Below are 21,491 nucleotides of genomic sequence, written 5' to 3' on the forward strand. Positions count from 1 at the left end.
AAGTTGAAATGGTAGAAATAGAAGTTTCCAAAGAAAGGCTGATGAACAGAAGCCACAGGCACCACCTAGGGATTTTAGCGAAGGAAATCATGAGAAGGGTGAGACATACGCTGCAATGTCCCTGGACTGGTCACAGAAAGGGAAACTATGTTTACTTAGTATGAAGACTGGTTATAACTCCTTCATTGGCACTAGTGAATGTGAGCATACTTTCCAAATTACTGGAGGATGGGGATTAAAGGGTGGAACTGATCCGGTTTTCCTAGGATTCTTTTATGTGTGTGGTAAGAAAGCCTATTATAGGTTGCCTGCACATTGGAATGGTAGCTGTTATTTTGCAATTGTTTTTCCAAAAGTCTACCATGTAGACTGTAAAGACAATAGCATCAATGAAGTAAAACAAGGACGAAAACGTAGTAAAAGAGCACTTTTTTCAGAAATAGTAGGTGATATTTTTGGTGCACTGATACCCTCATTTGGAGTTGTTCTGAATTTGCACAAAATTCGAAAATTGTCCACAGTAGTTAATCGTTTATCAACAGATACTGCTGGTGGTTTCTTGATGACTGATACTGAAATGGTGGCAATCAGATCAATGGTTTTGCAAAATCGACTTGCCCTTGATATTCTTTTGGCAAAAGAGGGTGGAGTCTGTGGCATGTTAAAAATTCAACACTGCTGTACATATATTCCAGACAAAAGTAAAGGGATAGAGGAATATATTCGAAATATTACAAAATTATATAATGATTTAACCAAACTGGAAGTTGACGATGTTTAGGAGAGACTTGGTAAAAATTTCTCCTCAGTCGGTGAGTGTTTTTCTATTTTTGGAAGTAGGTTATTAGGAAAAATAATAATGCCAGTACTTTCAGTAGCAATAGTGGCCCTAGTAATATTAACAGCGTATAAGTGTTGTTAAATGCCTAAGAGAAAGAAAAGATGCAACAGACAAAAATAATAAAAGAAAAGGAATAAAGAGAAAGAGAGAAGAAATAGAGTTAGAAGATATACAAGGAGAATACTATAATATGATGAAAGAGCTAGATGAGAGTGCCATAAAAAGAGAGAAAGTAAATTTTAGATAAAATAAAAGCTGCCACTCGGTATGGTGAGTATTTATGGTGGCTCCTAAAAGTCATCGGAGGGGGGATTGATGGAGCAGGATTTCACGAAAGAAACCTATTCAATCGATCACCCCTGTAATACATACTAACAGTAAGTAGTGTTAGAACAACTAATGTGCACATTTACACCATGCACGGAAGCTTGCTTTGCAATATGCATGAACTAACCCCGAATAATACATAAATAACCGTAAGTGTAATAATCTTGTGTTTAGAACGAACTAAAAAGGTTTGCATGGCAAGCCCGCATGTGTATTTAGCAAAAAGCATGGTGTGTGTTGCTTTATCGTAATAAATAATGCAGCTTTTCTGCTTGTGCTATGCTAGGCTAACCGTTAATATGAAGTAGAGCTCAAGTGGATGGTAAAGAGTAAAAATTGCATTGTCACATAATTAATAAATGTCCGTTTTACTTTCCTTTTAGTAATGGACGAGTCCTCCATCTTTTAAAGCTGGCTTAAACAGGGGCGGGTGGAATTAGGAGCGAGCAGGTACCATGTGACCGGGTAACTGAAAGTGCTGAACAGAGCAGAAAAAGCTTGACCTGGTGAAGAAATGAACGTTGAAAGCCTGCCAACAGTCAATATGAATGTGGGAACTGCACATGAAGTCGACGGATGTTATGAATTGTTAATAAAAGTATGTTACGTTTGATACATGTGTACTTATGAGAGAGAGCTGCATTCATGACTATATCAAAAAATGTTTTAGAACGATAGTGTAGTCAAAAGTAGTCAAAAGTAGATGATTTCATGGTTGGGTGACTTCCCACCTCTAGAACTCAACCAATCCCTCAGCTAGAAAATGCAAATTTAGGAACTGTTGTGGGACAGACATGTACCTTTAGGGTATAAGAATAGGTGCTTTAGGGGTGTGGTTAAGGCTTAGGCTCAAGGTGTCCAAATGAGGGATGCGTCGCTGTTCATCAGTTTGCAGAGAGGCCTAGCTATTCCTGTCCTGGTTCTGGAGTCTTTGATCCCCGACTCTTGATTCAGGGGCCCACCACTGCTGCCTAGGGCTGGGTCGTGTTTTTTCCCCTTACAGATGCCTTGGGTTTGTATCTGATCTAACTTAGCATAGCAGAAATTATTTTGCGGTCGCATTTTTGTCTCTGTAACGTTTGGCTCTTCATCTATCCCCTCCAAATTGATGGTTTAAAATTGAAATATTTTTACTTGTATCTAATGACTCTTCATCTATCCATTCTTTGCAAGATAATGTTGATGAATGCTTCAGTTTTTACTCTGCTATAGATCGAACTCTCTCTCTCATGAGGTTTCCAGTATTTGAATTTATGTAATCGCTATGAGCATTTATTATTAATAGATAAAATTATTATATCTCACCAAGAGTTTGTAGTTATTTTAGCCAGTTTCGATGATTAAATGGTTTTGAGAATTACCATTGCCATCAACTCTTTAACTTGTTGGTCCATCGACCAAGTAGATGAAAAGTCGATTAAAATTTGTTAAATACGCAAAAGTACAGGGTGCTTAAATTTAGGGCCTGAGTACACAAAAGTAAAATTGAAGTAAAGTTAACAAACTTGACCCCAGCGCATCAGGGATTTAGGTGAATGTGTATGGGCCAAAGTGATGTGATGTTGAATATTTATCCCTGATCAATTCATCAGGTTCATGCTGGATCAACCCGTTGGAATCAACTAATTCTTCTGTGCACAGTTAAGAGATACCGGCCCTCCTTTGAGATAAAGGACTCCTGTCCCTGTTATTAGGTTTAAGCATATAGAGTAGTGGTGACAGCATAACATGTTTTATGGATCAGTTGTATGACCGCACCTTTTTATCAGGCTCACTGAAGTTTAAGCCCACTGGCCTTTACTCATGTAAAGTTCCGCTGTTATGCACTGATTCAGTCCCTAGCATTAACATCACAAGTGCGTGCTTAGTGTGTTGGGGAGTGTGGACTGTCTGGTACATGCCTGTTTGTGGAATGGAGGCCTGTGAGATCCATTTTGGATGCCCCAGGCCTGGTCTGTTCTGGTCTGGCCTTGCACAAAACAGACGGTGAAGACTGTGCTCTCAGACAGTGGATGTGTACTGCTCATGTTCCTTTAGCTGGAGGGTAAAAACCTAGATAATAAAATGAGCAGGGTGGAGAGAAGGCACCCTCAGAAGATACAAGGAGCTGCGGATTAGTTTGCCTGAATGCTGCCATTTGATGGATTGAAGGGGTGAAAGGCTGGACAACAGACTGTTGCATAAGGCGAGGAAGCCTTTAGATGGGGCCTGCCCTTTTGTCTTTTTCTGATTTCTATTTCAGTTGGGTTGATGACAGCCAAGTGCAGAACCTCATAATCCATTGCACCTTTGTAATGGGTGCTCCAAGACGAAGGCAACTCAGCTGTGAGAAGCTGTGACTGAAGGAGTCTGGAAAGGACACTTGAAAGAAGAATTACCTCAAATCAATTCTACAGTAGCTCTGCTTCTTCTGTTTTCTAATTATGTATAAAAGTGGGGTCCCAACGACCCCATTTTGTTCCAGTTCCAACCACCCGATGACCAAGGAAGTGATTGCTCCGCATTGTACTGTTCATCAGCTGTGCAGTCAGGCAGCCAGCCTGCCATTGGTGGGGAGAAATCATCTGAAGCCTGAAACTATGGCTGGAGAAGATACGCAACCGACAGAGGAAGCAGGTCTGTCTACCATGAGGAAAGACTGTACAGAAAGAAGCACAGCCCAGCATAATCCTGGTCGCTCTGAAGTGACCAGAACTAGTGGGAACCAGATATTGCAGGCCCCACCTCGCCAAACTCTCGTAATGGTTGCAGGTGGAAACCGTGACAATGCAGTTAATCAGCCCTTGTGGGGATGCATCTGCCCAGTTCCTGATCGCCTGTATGGGGCAGCTTCAGTGAAATTTCTGTTCTGATTCTGTGGAGCAGCATCTGCTGAATTCCAAACCAGCATAAGCGGGGCTGTAATTGCCCAAGTGTTGAAGGCCCGGTTGACGGCCACACCTATAGGTCACCTGGCACCTGTACAAGCTGCAATTGCCGACTGCAAGGAGTCACTGGACTTAAAGGTTTAGGCAGGAACATGACATTTCTGGACTGCGAAGAAGCTGAGCAGGCATGCCGATGAACAGGACTCGATGACCTAGTCAAAGGAACTCCACATAAGCCTGCCAGTGTACTGCTGCACTCGTCTTCTGAGCACTGTGCAGTCTGAGAGGATGGACTGATCGCATGGGGGAGTGTGGGAGGGGCGTTATGAGACATGATTCTGAGCAGGCATATGAATGGGGGTGACTGAACAGCACTTGTGCTTTAGGCACACTACTCCGGTTTACACTTTGAGTGACTGGGAGGAACCCAGAACCAGGAAAGAGAATTTGGGGGAAGTAGTGGGGGAAGCAAGGTGGGCACAGCACTTGTCAACCTAGTGTCCAGAGAAGGAAAATGCTACTTACCAGTATGCATCTGTTCTTGGCATGTAGGGCTGCAGAACCACACACTATTGCATTAGATCACCATTTGGTGATAGGCCCGGATGATTACACTTTGTTGTTGTCTTGGAAGAGTCTTTGTCTGTTGGATGACTCCTCCCTTAGATCGTAGTGCGCATGGGCATCGACTCCATCTTCAGATTGTTTTCGCCATTGGGCAAATGATGGAGTTGTATGAGTACAGATAGACATGACCATGTGTTGTGTATCTAAATAGGATAATACTGGAACAGATACAGGTAGCCTGGGAGGCGGGTGGGCGTGTGTGCTTCTGCAGTCCTACATGCCAAGAACAGATGCATACTGGTAAGTAGCATTTTCCGTTCAAAACATATGGGCTGCAGACCACACACTATTGCATAGATTGCACAGCAGTTTCTCCCTTAGCGGCGACCACCCGCATCTGTTGCAGTAGTTTGAAATAATGTTTTGAGTACAGCCTGGCCCACACTAGCTTGTTGTTTTGCCTGCACATCTACACAGTAGTGTTTTGTAAATGTGTGCGGAGTAGACCATGTAGCTGCTCTACAGATGTCATCTAATGGTATATTTCCTAGGAAGGCCATAGATGCCCCTAACGTAGGGGTAGAATGAGCCCTAGGGGGAATGGATAGAGCGGGTTTTGCTTTTTGGTAACAAATTTGAATGCACTGAACAATCCATCTTGCAATGCCGGATTTTGAAATAGGATTTCCCTTATGTGGAGGAGAAAAGGACACAAACAGTTGTTTAGTTTTACGAAATGGTTTCGTCCTATCAATGTAGTAGAGAAGCGCTCTTTTTACATCTAATGTATGTAGAGTTCTTTCTGCAACTGTTTGAGGTTGGGGGAAAAATACTGGCAACTCAATAGATTGGTTGAGGTGGAAAGGTGAAATGACCTTTGGCAGAAACTTTGGATTTGTTTTAAGAACCACTTTATTGTGATGAAGTTGTATAAATGGTTCTTGAATTGTTAATGCTTGGATCTCACTTACTCTTCTAAGTGAGGTAACAGCTACTAAAAAAGCAACTTTCCATGTAAGGAACTGTAATTCACACTTATGTTAATAGTTCGAAAGGAGGACCCATAAGTCTTGTAAGAACAATATTTAAATTCCACACTGGAGAGGGTGGTATTCTGGGAGGAATTATTCTTTTGAGTCCTTCCATAAACGCTTTGATTGCAGGTACTCTAAACAATGACAAATGTTGTCTGTTTTGAAGATATGCTGCTATAGCAGCAAGATGTAACCTGATTGAGGAGTACGCTAAGTTAGATATTTGCAGATGTAACAGATAGCATATGATGTTTTGTATGGAAACATCTAAGGGGTTGATGTTCCTATTTGTGCAATATAAAACAAACCTTTTCTACTTTGCTGCATAACATGCTCTAGTGGTAGGGCGTCTTGCTTCTTTTATGACATTCATGCAATCAGGTGGTAAATTTAGATATCCAAATTCTAAGACCTCAGGAGCCAAATAGCTAGATTGAGCTGCATTGGGTCTGGATTCATAATCTCTTCATGGTTCTGTGTCCGTAGATGTGGGGAGAGTTTTAATTTGTGATGTGGTACTACTGAGAGCTCTAGTAGCGTGGTGTACAAGGGTTGTCTTGCCCACGTTGGTGCTATGAGAATCAATGTGAGAGAATGTTGCTGTAGCTTGCGTACCACTAATGGAATTAGTGGGAGAGGTAGAAAAGAGTACGCAAATTTGTTTGACCAGTTCATCCATACCGCATTGCCTTTGGATAATGGGTGTGGGCATCTGGCAGGGAAGCTTGGGCATTTGGAGTTGTGGTTTGTAGCAAACAGATCTATCTCTGGTTGACCCCACTTTTGAAAAAATGGTTGAAGAACTTGATGAAGTTCCCTTTCGTGTATCTGTTGTCTCTGACGACTTAACAGATCTGCAACTTTATTGTGAACTCCTGGTAGGTGTTCTGCTAATAGAAAAATGTACTGAGAAATGGCCCACCTCCACACGCTCTGTGTCAGCCGGGAGAGCTGTAGGGAGTGTGTTCCTCCTTGTTTTTTAATGTAGTACATTGCTGTCATATTGTCCGTCCGGACTAGTACAGCTTTGTTTGATAGGTAATGCTGAAACGATTTTAGAGCAAGAAAAATCGCTAGTAATTCCAGATGATTTATGTGGAGTAGTTTTTGTTGCATTGTCCATGTACCCTGTACTGTGTGTCTTTGTAAATGCGCTCCCCATCCTGTGAGAGATGCGTCTGTGGTTAGTATCATTTGTGGAACAGGTTCTATAAACGGCCGGCCCTTGGAAAGGTTTTTGGTGTTCCACCATTGCAGCGAGCGATATGTCCGGTCGTCTACCACCACCAGATCTGTTATTTGTTGCTTAGCCCAATTCCACTGACTTGCCAAGCACTCTTGTATGGGGCGCATTTGTAGTCTTGCATATGGTACTATGAAAATGCAAGATGCCATCATTCCTATTAGTTGCATGAACACTCGAGCTGGTAGCGTGTGTTGTGGCTGGAATCTTTTGATAAGATCCTGCATACTCTGTATTCTTGTTGGGTTGGGGTACGCTATTGCCTCGGAGGTATCTATTGTAGCACCTAGATACTGCTGAGACAGGGATGGTTGGAGATGTGACTTCTTTTGATTTACTGTGAATCTCAGTTTGTGTAGCAGGCATATCGTTTAATGCGTGTGCTGTACACATTGGTTGTATGACTTGGATTTTATTAACAAGTCGTCCAGATATGGGAAGACATGAATGTTGTCCAATCTTAAGTGTGCTGCTACTACTGCTAGACACTTTGTGAACACTCGGGGTGCTGTAGTTACTCCGAAAGGGAGTACCTTGAATTGGTAGTGTTGACCTTCTAGAATGAACCGTAGGTACTTTCTGTGCGATTGATGGATGGGAATGTGGAAGTAGGCGTCCTTGAGATGTAATGTGGCAAGGAAGTCGCCCTTCTTTAGCAACGGTAGAACCGGTTATAGTGTGACCATATGAAAGTGGTCTGATTGTATGTACAGGTTTAGGGGCCTTAGATCTAAAATAGGTCTGAGGGACCCGTCCTTTTTGGGTATGAAAAAATATAGAGATTAAACTCCTGTGTTTTGATGTTGTTTTGGGACTGGTTCTATTGTATTCTTTAGCAGTAGAGATGCCACCTCTTGTCTTAGCAGTATGAGGTGTTCTTGTGACATGGGACGCTGCCTGGGTGGTATTGTTGGAGGAGTGGAAGTGAGCTCCAGGCAATAACCTGAATGAATTATTTGTCTTACCCAACCTGTCTGTGGTGATGGAGTTCCAGACAGTTATGGACCGGTTGTAACCTCTCCCCGACAGGAGTGGAATGGTCTGGGGGGATGGAAGGGAAGTCACTGTTTGGGAGTAGAGGCGTTGCGATTGTTGTCTCCTCTACCTCAGCCCTTATTGTTGTTTCCTCTATACCCTCCTGTATAATATCCTTTCCTGGGCGAGGTCTGGTTTGGCGCTTTATAAGAAGAGGAGGTAGTGTCAGTTTGGAAACCCCTAGAGACGCCCCTATATGAGGAGCGACGAAAGGAAGGTCTATGGGTTTGCGTTTGTAAAGCTCCCATGGATTTTTCCCTGTCTCTATCCTTCATCTTTTCTAGTGCACTATCGACTGATGGACCGAAAAGATGTTGTTAGTCAAATGGCTGGTTTAAGATACTGGTTATATTGTTCTGGCAAGTGTTGCATGAGTGACTCTAACTCATCATAATGAGCTCTATCATATCTTGCTAACAAAGCTTTAGTGTTAGCAATCCTCCAGACATTGGCTGCTTGTGAAATGGTGCGTTTTCCCGAAGCATCTAAAAACGTACTCTTTGTCAGGGGGTGGAGCATCCCCTGTTGTCTGCGAGTTAGCTCTTTTTCTCGCATTTGACACTACTAGTGAGTCCAATGGCAACTGTCCTTTAATGTATGCTGGATCAGTTGGAGCCGCTTTGTACGTCTTATTTGGTCTGGGGTTAATTAGCCTGGCTCGAACTGGGTCTTTAAAGATTTCGGGTGCATGTCTTACCACTCCACAAAGTATTGGAAGTGTGGTTGTGGTCTTATGTGACGACATTAGTGTGTCCATTAGGAAGTCTTCTTCCACTGTATCTGTGTGTAAGTCTACTCCATTGAAAGTAGCTGCTCTATGAATGAGCTGCGTAAACCCAATAGTGTCATCAGGGGGAGATGATCTAGATGGGTATACATCGTCTTGTGGCAGATCTGGTGCATCTGGTGCATTATAATCTGCCCATGGGTCACCTGATGACCCAGGAATATCATCTGGGTCATTAATGTTGTCTATGTGGTGTTCACTCTCTACCTCTTGTGAGTAGCTATCCTCATCATCCTCATCTTGTGGTATAAGACTATGTGTACTAGATGGTGAATGTACAGGAGAAATATCTATTGGTATTTCTACTTCTGGTGAAGGAATCCTTATGGGGGAAGTTTGAGCATGCTTTTTTAGAGGAACTGGCAGTGGTTTAGGATAGTCCATTTTCCTCTTCTCAGGCACTGAAGTGATATGTCCAGTCTTTGGATTAATATGAAGAGTCTTTTGCTTTGGGTCATGTTTGAAAAGCTCTTCTACTGGAAAATCCTTTTTCGGCGCCGATTTATCTGGTTTGGGGCCGAAATGCTTATTTTTTACAGTGTCTATTGTCTTTGGAGAAGGTTTTGGTTTCGGTTCCGAAGACTTTTTCTTAGGATCCGTGCTCTTTGGATCCGAAGTTTTTGTTCCCGGAGTACATTTGGACTCATCTACCTTCGGAGCCGAAGTATGTTTCGGTACCGGAACCATCTTCAGGTCTACTTTTTTCGGAACCGGGGTGGTTTTTGGTTCGGTAGCTTTGGGAACCTGTTTCGGTGCCGAACTTGCTTTCGGCTTGACCGATTTCGGTACCGAAGGATGCTTTGGTGCCGGTGTTAATTTTGGCTTAAGGACCTTCTGCTTTTCGGGACCGACAGGCTGACTCCAGCCCGAGTCAATTGGAGGCTTATTTATATTCTTCGCTGCCGAGCCAGAAGGCGGGCCGTCGGAAGGTTTTGGTCGGTATGCACCTGGACCGGAAGGTGGAGGTGGAATCGAAGCCTGTCCCGGTATGGTGGGGTGAACAGGGTCGACGTCTGTACTCACGACCTGTTGACCAGCTGAAAGATAGTCATCTTCGGATTGATCCTCGACTCCAGAAGCTGAATCCTCTGCTTAGGAAGCGATGTCTTTGTGCTGCTGTTCTTCGGCGTATACTTCAATCTGAGCCTCGTCTATGATGAGGTCTGGTGTCCATGATGATGACTGCGCCATTACTATTCGAGCTTGATGGTCCCTGATGGTTTTCTTTGACCGGAAAGAAGCACAGGCCTCACAGTCTCGACTCTCGTGCTCTGGAGATAAGCACATATTGCAAACCTCATGAAGATCGGTGTGAGGGAATTTGTGCCCACACTGAGGGCACTTCTTGAAGGGCGTTCTTTCCATGAGCCAAAGGCCCAATGGCGCAGTTTGGCCCGACGGCCCCAACGAACGCTGGAATCGAGAACTGAAGCCTTTCTTCGACGCTGGTAACCGGAATCACTGTCGAAGACGATGCCGATGGTATTATGATTGATTTATGAATTCGAAAAGAGATCGGTAACGGGACCGAACAATGAACACATCCGAGCCCGATGGCAGAAAAAAACAATCTGAAGATGGAGTCGATGCCCATGCGCACTACGATTTAAGGGAGGTGTCATCCAACAGACAAAGACTCTTCCAAGACAACAACAAAGTGTAATCATCCTGGCCCACCACCTGATGGTGGTCTTATGCAATAGTGTATGGTCTGCAGCCCATATGCCCTGAACATTAACTTTATTGAAAAGGTAACTGGACTGAATGTTTATTTTATTCGGTCTGTTGATTGTTGAGCTCAAGCATCCCCCACAACATCACTGCGAAGCCAGTGACTGCTTGCCCTCACTACCCTGAAAGTCAAGTGTGAAAAGGATTGTACTTGCCCAGTTTGCAGAACCATAGTAGCACGGGATCTGGGACAACAGAGGTAAGCTACCTTAACCCCCACAGCTGAGGCCCAGTAGCACACGACTGCCACATGGTCCTGCAAAACAGGTTTGATTATATACGAGGAGCTACCCATGTAATTTAGATTGTTTCACCAATAGTTAGGAGATTTACTGATCCTCTATCAGGATTGCCACTTTATTTGGACTTCCAATCTAAGCGAAGAGATTGCCTTGATAAAAGTCTCAAAACTGTATGGTCAAAACATGATGGCTGTACTGGTTTCGCAGTGGACACAAACATTTTGCAAGAAAATCACAAATTCTGGAAAGTGTAGATTACTCTATTTTGGACTTCTTCACCATGATTTGACAATAGCCATCACAATGTATTCAATCCTTTTCAGCAATTGGGGAGGTAAGGGGTCCTTAAAGTGGTTACATTAATTTGAAGATTCACTCTCCAAAGCTCTAACGCAGTTTGAATCAGCTGCTGAATTTCCACTATCCATGTGACATCATATATGGATAGAGACATACAGATTATAGTACACTGTGGCACTTGCAATGCCAGTGAACACCTTGATGGATAAGCACCATAGAACGAATCAGTCGGTGCATAGTCCCATGGGGTCAACCACCTGTACATATAATTAAAGTGTCAAGATTGACATAAAAAACCGGCTATAAAAAAATACAATCTCAAACGTCTCCTCCAATATTCCTAGGAAAAGGAAACGGAAACCAGCTGTTACCTGTATAGTGAGAGGTGAAGAGAGGGTTGATTAAGATCTGAAGTGAACTTGGCTGGAGCTGGAGCTGGAGTACTGACTTCATAGCCCAGGGTAGTCTATGCATGGTCTTATAGAGCAGGATTGAGTAGTCTACTGGCAGTGTCCTGCTTCTCCAAAACTCCAAAATAAAGGTGAGGATGAGTCAAATGATGATTGGAATGCTACCACCCAAGACATGAGAATTAGGTGGTACTTCTAAAGTACACAAAGGTGAAAGGAAGAGGCCAAAGAACAATAGCCAGTCAAAGCTACCATGAGAGTATCCAAGGGACAGAACAAAACAAATGTGGGATGCAAAGTCAAGTGCAAACTGATACAACAAGTGGAAGGCTTAAAACACATGAAAGTTGCTACACAAGTTGTTCATACCCTACTCTGCCTTCATAGCCCTGGAACTTTTCCCGTGTTATCCTCTCCTCGACCAATATCCTGCCCCTAGGTGGTGGTCCAGCATCCACAGGCAAACTCTTCAGCCCGTCCACTGTTCTGTTGATAATCTGATCTTTCAGCTACAGCATTTTGCTAGTAATTTACTTCCTACACTTGTTGTCGAAGGCATCTTTCTCTAGTGGGATGGAAAGTGAATCCTTAAAGGTAGGCAGGAGCCAGTGGCGGCTACTCCGCAATGGCAAAGGAGTGTCGGCCAACTGCCTGGCTCAGAGCCAGCAAATAAAAAAATAGAACAATGTTCTTGCATCGTTTTAGTTTGCATTTGCCGATTCTGAGCCAGCGCTGTAGGGAGGGGTGTGGCCAAGGCATAGGAGGGGGAGTTGGAGTGATACGTGCACTCCACTCCCTAAGTGCTCACGTGTATTTGGCCGGCCGTCTCAGGCCGACCAAAACGCACATGCACACTTACATTTTCTCCAGCCCAGCTTCACTGAGCAGCCGGGCTGGAGAAACCCCACAGCCTCCCTGGCCAGAGCGGAGCATCTTTCTAGCCCACTCAGGCCAATCCCTGCGCTGCTTAGTACACGGGGATTGGATGGGAGTCTGTCCCATGGGCTGCTGGGACCAGGCAGGAAGGGGAGAGGCGGTGCCATGCGACAACATTGGAGGCGGCTAGAGATACTTTTTTCCCCTTTTCAAATAAAGTATTTCTAACCCCCCTCCTCCTCCCCTACATGCGTAAATCCTCCACCCGCCACTCCAGCAGCCACTGGCAGGAGCGTCCAGTGGAGTAGTAGCATGGGGATAGGCTGCAACTTCGGAAATAAATGTTGGGAGTGGCTCAGTAGCAAGGGAGGCTCTCAGAGGGTAGGGAGAATCAAAGGCAAAGAAAGCCATAAAAACCACGATATGAGTAAAAATGCAATGTGGAGAGAAGCAAGTTCAGCGAGAGACACTAACAGGCAAGAAAATTATAATTAAACTTGCTATCCTGAATTCTCTAAGAAGCATAAATGCATATTGAGAACTCATTATTGTGCTGAAGATCAGCCAAATGAAACAAATTGGCCATCTAGAACAATCTACTATGGGCCTACCGGTGGTGTTGAAACCAAATAGTATCCCTGGCTTTCAATTTCTTAATCAATGAGTATAATACCATAGTATTTATGCTGCAACAAATCTTAGAAATATTGTGCCTTAGAAAGGAAATTGCAATTCTCAAATCACTATTGCAATAAGGTTTCAAATAAAATAAATCATTTTTAACATACCTGAATCAAAACTTACCAAAATCTACTCTTGTTAATATGCACTGCATTGGATGATCGGTTGTATGCCTGGTTGTCGTCGCACCACTTTCGTAACAAGAAGCACACAGATCGTAATCGTAGCAAATTAAGCACTTATATCTGCGTCCTCGAAAATTTCCTTTCAAACATGCATCACAACTAACACCTGTAGCAGAAAGAAAGTGACATATAACTACCAAACGAATACAAATGTTGCTGGAATTCAATAACGAGGTAAAGCAAGCTCTGGTGAAAGAAATAGGTTACATGATAACTTTTAATTAACACAGGATTTTTCTAGAAATAGTAATCTAATAACTCCTACTCAGAAGCAATGACTTAGTCGCCATCACTGATAGTTTGCATTAATTATAAGTATTCTGAACAATTAGCAATGTTCTGTTTCTCAAAGACAGTTCATGCTTGTTCTCATCCCTCGGTTTGATTTAATTTTATTTCATACAGTAACCTGGTCTGCACTGAAAATAATGCCCTATTGTTTACTAAAAGTAAATGTTTTTATTTTTTAACAAAATCTATACTAGATTCGAATTTGGTAAGAAAATGCAGAGTTACAAAATACCTGTAGCATCAACTACAAATAATGATTTATATCACAGATAGGGGCTGTTGTGGTTGGCTCCAGATGAATGAAAATGTGAACTGAATGCTTTGAAAGGGCATGCATGCAGCCCTTAATGCCTTAACCCCTTCCATGCTCATGACGGAACGGTTCCGTCATGAGCGTCGGTTAGCCTATGCTCATGACAGAAGCGTTCCGTCATGAGCCCGTTGGCTCATTAGAACGCTCAGCACAGCGCGAAAATTCGCGCCGCGCTGAAGCGGTTAAACATTATCACTGCATACCAACCGACCAGGAGGCGGCATTGCCATTGTACACAAAAACACCCTCCCCCTCACAACTAGCTCTGACAACCACTCACCCAACATGGAGCACCTCCATTTCCAGGTCCAGACCAACCCAAACGCCACCCTCCGCAGCACTCTTCTACAGACCTCCCTGACCCCGTCCCTCCTTCAGTGACACCATAGCAGACTTCATTGCACACCATCCTCCGCTTCACTGGACTACATCCTCCTCGGCGACCTCAATTTCTACCTGGACAATCTCAACTACCACAACACCTCATCCCTACTGGAGAACATCACCACTATAGGACAAATGGTCACCTCCGCAACCCACTGAGCAGGACCAACGCTTGACCCCATCTTCTCCACAAGCAACAACATCTCCAACAGCCACACTCCTGAACTACATTGAACTGACCGCCAATGTGTCCACTTCTTCACTAATCCCACCAAACACCACTGTGTTCACAGCTACCTGCGCAGAAGCTGGAACAAGGTCACCTCCCTCCGCAATACCCCCACCGCCGACCTTCCTGGGCACCAATGCCTCACCACGCAACCTCCACTTATGGATCTCTGACTGAGCCAACACACTGGCTACCTTCGGGAAACCCTTCAGTAAGCAGCCCTCCAAGAAAGCCAGCTGGTTCTCCCCCGCCCTCCAAGAGTCTAGGTGCACCTGCAGATAGCTCAAGAAAAGATAGAGGAGCATCTCCCCTCATCAGAACCACAAAGAAAATTGCCATACTGGAATGTGCCAACATACACAACAGCAAAGAACTCTTCTCCTTGATCAAAGAATTTCCCAAACCCAGCACGGATGCCACAGAAATCACCCCCTTTTAAGACCTCTGCGACAACCTCTCCACCTTCTTCTCAGCAAGATTATAGATATCTACAACAGCTTTGCCACCCAGGGCCCACACAACCCACCTCAAAAAAAAAAAAAAGAACGCCACCCAAAACCAACGCACCACAATTCTCCAGACCCCAGACGACCCTGCTCATCTGGACCACACTCACCACTGATGACACCCTAAGGACCATGAAAAGCATTCACTCTGGAGTCCCTTCTAAACCATGCCCCACCACATCTCCAACCAAGCCGGTGCCACAATCAACCCCGAACTCTGCCAAACCATCAACTGCTCTATCGAGTTTGCCACCTTCCCTGAAGATCAGAAACATGCAGAGATCTACTCTCTGCTGAAAAAACCCTCTGCCGACCCGATGGACCTCAGGAATTACAGACCCATCTCTCTGCTCCCCTTCCCAGCAAAAGTCATCAAGAAGGCCATCAATGCCCAACTACTCCAAATCAGACTTCAGAAGCAACCACAGCACCAAGACTGCACTCCTCTCCACAACAGACATCTGCACTCTCCTCGACCGAGGCAAAATTACAGCCCTCATCTTCCTGGACCTCTCTGCCGCCTTCTACACGGTCTCCCACCACACCCTCTGCAAGAGACTCCAGGACTCTGGCATCCGCTGCAAATCCTTAAGAGTGGATTCTCTCTTCCTTCGCCGGCTGAACCTAGAGTTAAGTTCCCACCATTCTCCTCAGAACAGAGTGATAAACTGCGGAGTTCTTCTGGGCTCCTCTCTGAGCCCCACCCTCTTCAAAATCTACATGGCGCTGCTTACAGCCACTGTCGGAAACCACGGACTCAACAGTCTCCAACTCTGACGACACCCAGCTGATTCTCTCCCTCACTGCAAAGCTGACAGCTGCTAAGAGCAACTTTTATAACCGGATAAAGGCCGTCGCCACCTGGATGAAGGACAGCTGCCTCAAACTCAACTCTGACAAAACCGAACAGCTCATCCTGGGCACTACTCCCTCCGCTTGGGAAGAGTCCTGGTGGCACGCAGCGCTCTGAATACCCGCCCCCACACTCACCAACCATGCATGCAACCACAGCATCATCCTCGACTCCTCGCTTTCCATGAACCACCAAATCAACATAGTCTCATCCTCCTGCTTCCCCACACTCCGCCTTCTTTGGAAGATTTTCAAGTGGGTCCCCATCGTGTCCCAGAGTACTGTCACCCAGACGCTCATCAGCAGCAAGCGCTACTACGGCAATGCACTCTACACCGGCACCACCCAAAAACTCCAGAAATAAATTGCTGAGCATCCAGAACGCCTCCGCCAGACTTATCCTGGACATCCCCCACCACAGCCACATCGCCGGTCACCTGTGAGACCTTCACTGGCTCTCCATCAACAAAGGAATCACCTTGAAGCTCCTCACACAAGCCTACAAAGCCCTCTACAACACCAGACATGCATACCTCATCCACCACCTCCCCTTCTACACACCCATCAGACATCTCTGCTCTGCCCAACTGACCCAGGCCAATATCACACAGAACCACAAGACCTCGGCCAAGGAATATACTTCTCCTACCTCGCTGCGAAGACCTGGAAATCACTACCTCTACATCTCAAACAATCACCTTCACCACCTCAATTCAGGAAGGATCTAAATACCTGGCTCTTCAATTGAACCGCAGAAATCCCCCTCTACCCAGCCTGCACCTTCAGACCCTAACAGGTGATTAGCCACGCTCTATAAGAAACCTGATTGATTGGTTGCGTAACGGACAGCTACTTTTTGGAGAATAACTTCAATAATGGTGGATTTTTTATAAACATGTGAAATACATTTGACAGATTTTCGTTCTGAGCTAGAAACCTCTCTATATAAAACAGAAAAATATTGTTCGGGTAACTAACCGCAGCATTGCATTTCAAGGTCCAATGTCCCCTTTCAGGAGCAAAAAAGAAAATTAACCACTTTTTGCAGCATGGGAGGGGTGGTATTAAAAACAAAGTGCATGTAGTAGATTGTCTAGCCTAGACCCCACACTCTATTTGTCCACTTTGGCTAAGCCATGCCTATCTATTAGCCAACTGAACATCCACTTAATCGTTCCATTCACCGCTGTCTATATGAATGTTAAGACGAGGCAGACCACAATGAGATGAGTGAGAAATCATCTCGAGAAAAGGGGTAGGGGGTACAAGAGCTACATCAGAGCATCAATGTGTACTTATTTATACTCCTTATCCTTGCTGGGCAGAATGCGAAAGAAACTAATTTACTGTACCAACAGCTTTAAAGCTTGATTTTTTTAATTCAGGTTCATTCAGCGCCAGGACGCCTCCTTCGGAGTGACAGCGCTTTAGAAATACCGCCTTTCATTTCATTATTGGGGTATCTAGGGTTTGGGGTCAGGGATTATTTTCTTTTGAAATAAAGTTTTAATTTTTGTCACTGGCCATAGGTGGAGGCAATCTGACTTACTGAGAATTTGACCAAAAGTCCACAGTGCAAGGGAATAATTGACCAACAGCTTTAGTTTGTTTTTAACTGGTTCATTATTTTTATATTTATCAGTTTTTTTTCTGCGCACTAGCTCTCCTTCAAATAAGAATGGTCACAAGGGAATTGAGAAGTGTTTCATGCAGCACAACTATTGTTACAGGTAACTCGTTTCTTTTGCAAGGTGGACCTATTCTAGAATCACATGCCCTGCACAGATTGCATAGAAGTAATTTCCCCAATGTGTAGGCCATTTGAAGAATGAGTAGAGTCAAACACATTTCTAATAGTCTGACTTAATTTCGCATCGCTTTTTTATAGAACATCTACACAATAATGTTTGCCAACCCTATTTGTAGGGGGCCATGCTGCAGATGAACAGATGTTATTAAAAAAAAAGTTTATTGCCAATGTTATTTGCCAATTACAAAAATGAACTGTCTGAACAAACCATCAGGATTTACTGCCTTTTTTAATGGTGGACACATCATTTGAAGTGTGCTTTTGTCTTCCATACTGGCTTTATTTTCTGAATGCAATACATAAATGCTCTTCTAACACCTAATGTTTGTAATACCCTTTCTTCAGAATTGATCGGGTTTTAAAAGTACAGAATTGTTTGATTTACATAAAAAGATGAGATCACCTTTGTAGCCACATGCACATTTGTCTGCTTCATTTTAATTCTCATTAATGGTGAGGTATGGCTCTTAATTGGAAATGCTTACATTTCACCAATTCCTCTTGTTGATGCAACAGCTATTAAAAAAAAGACCCATGTCCTATTTTTTGTCTCCTTTGTCACTCATGTATCACTCATCAGTCTGCCTCTTTATAACCACTGTAACTTTCTCTACCTTGTCCAGTTTGTTCCTATCCCCCACCCAAACGACTCGCACCACATAGTGGTGAATTCAGACTCTCACCCACAACTCGGCTTGGCTAATTTTGGGTTGAGATTTATCGAGGTACCCAGGCTAAGTCATCTGCTCGAGGCTGACTTGTAAATGTATTTATATATGTAAATGTATTTATATAGCGCAAATCACCGACACGGTATCTAAGCGCTTGCTTAGGGAACCCGTCCTGGTATTCCCCTGTGAGATACCCCGGCAGGGTATCCACAAGGTGAAAGCCAGGCATCCCGCCGCGAGGGGCCGTAGTGGAGATTAAGCAAGCTATTGCCCAGAGTCGCAGAGTGTGACCCCGTGAGTCGAGTAGGCACCGGAACGAGAATTATCGAGTCTGTGGAATTTTTGAGCCCGAGACCCGCCGAGGCGGGGAATCGAACCCTGGTCCACGGCCGATCTCAGCTCCCGGGTCTGCCGCCTCTAACCACTGAGCCACGCTTCTCCTACTTCAGTCTTGAGAGAATCATCTGCGTCTAGTGAAACTTGCAGGCACCATACATTTGTCTGAATTGAAAATAAAAACCTAAATTTGAAAGAAAATTGCATTGTTTATTTTGGGTGTCCATACGCAGAACAGAGTACCCCAATGATCTATATTATGATAAATGTATCCGTAATTGTGGATGACTAGGCAAGAGGTTACATCGAAGTACTATGATCTATGTGTGTTTATATTATACATGCCATTTATCAAGTTAATTCTACACAGGGCCACAGGAATTCTGCAGTGGGGAGCACTAAATTATGTGGTAAGAAACGCCAAATGATGTGGCATAATGCAGCAAATTTTTGGGCGGCATTACCCATTTCTTTTTTTTTTACACTTTATTACTATCAGGGCAAAAATGTCACTTCATCAGTATCAGTTTAACAACTAAATGCAGAAATAAGCAACTGAAAGATGACCTGTAAAACTTTGCATAGGGCCTTCCACTGCATGTGAACAAGTGCCACCACGTTTAGTAACTTTTGTTCAGTTTGAGCCGTTTTTTATTTGCTAAAATCGGCAGATCACGCAGAAAATGATGGAATATGTGCCAACCCCATAATAATGCAAAAATACTGTAGCCACAGATACGCATGAATCCAGTGGCCCCAATTATGCTGTACATTCACAAAATATCAACAGTATTCCACTTAAGGTGCAGCCAATAGGTACCCTGATTTGAAGTTTGCAGAAAAGAGGTCTTTTGCTTTGGAAATTACATGCACCCTGGTTATTAGGTCTCACAGACAAATTCAGATGTCGGTTAATAAATAAAACCTACTCCATCCGGTAAAAATTGATCCTGGGCTTTGTATCCCGCTTCTTTTCATGATTCAATGGCTTCGTGTATCTCACTCCCCCCCCCCCCCTTCCTGGTTCACAAGTTTTCCAGCCAGTTCTTGTCTTTGCCTCACCCAAGAAGCATTTCGATCTGATTATCGTTTGATTGGAAGAATGTCTCCTTCCATGTTGAGTCAATGGAAAAAACTACCTTCCATGTTGAGAACATACATTGCATTACAAGAATGAGGTGCTGTTTTCCCACCCCAACTGTTCATTAAACAATCCTTGGCATAGTCAATACGTCACACCTATGTGAGGTATATTGACTTTGTCCATTTTTTTTATCTATGTTGCACAGCAGCTAGACTGAAAGTTTTTTTTTTAACAATACAAAAAAACACTATGACAAGGCTATCACTGTCTGCGAGGCGTAGTGATCCGTTTTCTTAGAGATTATTCTCTGCCTTCATTAAAAAAAACGGTTCAAGATCTTTTGTTCGAGCTGCACACTGTCGTGTTCGATGGTATTTCCGGGTTGTGGGAGGGGAGAACTGTTACTTTTTTTGTCCGTGTATGTTCCACCGGCCCTACAGGCCGACACCTTTCGTGACCTGTGCAAATTTTTTTTTACTTTGCCTGTTGGGATGTTGATTGTGGGGGGAGACTTTAATGCTGTGATGAATGGTGAAGTAGATAGACACCCTTCCCGTATTTTGCCGCATTCCCGGCGGTGTATATCAGATTTTGTAGAAACCACAGGGCTCGCTGATGGGTGGAAGCTGAAAAACCAAGGAGAAATACACTACACACATGCTTTTGCCGCACACCACTCCCTCTCAAGGATAGATTATGTCTTAGTGCCGGCGTCACATGTGGCGTGGATCCGAGAGGTGCGTCATTTGGGTAGGGGGATATCTGATCACTCGTCGGTCTTGCTTAGTCTTGAGGTGGGACAGGGAGATATAGGTAGGATAGCCCCCATAAATGCATGGCAGTTGAGAGACCCTGAAACCAAGAAGGAAATTGTACATGTCACGGAACGGTGTTTCCAGAATAACGTGGGATCAGTGGAGTCAAAGTGTTCCCTGTGGGAGGCATACAAAACCGTCATTAGAGGGGAAGTGTTATCGATAGTCGCAGGGAAGAAGAGAAAGGGTCAGGCAGAGGTAGACAGAGTGGAGGCAGAGTTAACGGCCTTGGAGAGGGAGGTGGCGGGAGACGCCGCTCCAGAGGAGATGCACCGCTTGAGACTCCTACGTGATGAATATAGAAGCCTGGCTAGAGACAGGGCCAAGTTGCAGCATGCTAATACACAAAGTAGGGTTTACGAGCACAGCGACAAAGCATGGAAATAGATTGCGTGGCTGGAGAGAGGGGAATGGGCATAGAGATTGGTGCCAGAGTTACATACAGAGCGCTTTGGGAAAATAACAGATCCACAACAAATAGTAGAGGAGTTCTCTTAGTGTATACAGCGGCAGATACCTATACAGAGACCGACAACGCGGATATGATACGCAATATCCATCTTTCCCAAAACTGCGAATAGATAGGGCCACTCAACTCTATCAAAGGACATGGTAGAATCCAATGATAACCGGACCGCCGGTTCATGTATCTTTGACGCGCCGTCTAGAATCCCATGCAGCCTACGTATGTTAAGTGCTGTATTGCGGCGGGGCATAAAGCCGGACTGATCCGGATGGACCAGGGTCGTAATGACCTTTACCAGCCTAGTCGCCGGCAATTTTGCCAGCACCTTGGGCTCGGCGTTTAAAAGTGAGATTGGCCGATAAGAGGAGCAGGCTGTCCTCGGCTTACCGTCCTTATGGATGACGATAATATTGGCTACTCGCTGATCATATGGGAGTTGACCCTCTTCCTTGCTCTCAACGAACATATCACGCAGGAATGGTGCCAATTTATTTGCAATCAATTTATATAGCTCTATTGGGATCCCGTTCGGGCCCGTGGCTTTCCCGGAGTAACCCTGATAATCCCCGTCTTCCTCAGAGAGTGCGGGAATCGGGGTATTGGACAGG

At 44.4% G+C, this 21,491-nt stretch overlaps 1 protein-coding gene across 1 annotated transcript in view; it reads right to left on the reverse strand.

Moving 5' to 3' along the window:
• KCMF1 (potassium channel modulatory factor 1) overlaps positions 1–21,491 on the reverse strand; it is a 251,875-nt gene that overhangs the window by 184,358 nt on the left and 46,026 nt on the right. The window contains exon 2 of the mRNA XM_078676369.1: positions 13,065–13,232. Within this exon, the coding sequence (XP_078532495.1) occupies positions 13,065–13,232 (168 nt within the window). The remainder of the gene's footprint in view (positions 1–13,064; positions 13,233–21,491) is intronic.

This window comes from Lissotriton helveticus, chromosome 2_1 (assembly GCF_964261635.1).
Source record: "Lissotriton helveticus chromosome 2_1, aLisHel1.1, whole genome shotgun sequence".
NCBI classification, from domain to species: Eukaryota; Metazoa; Chordata; class Amphibia; order Caudata; family Salamandridae; genus Lissotriton; species Lissotriton helveticus.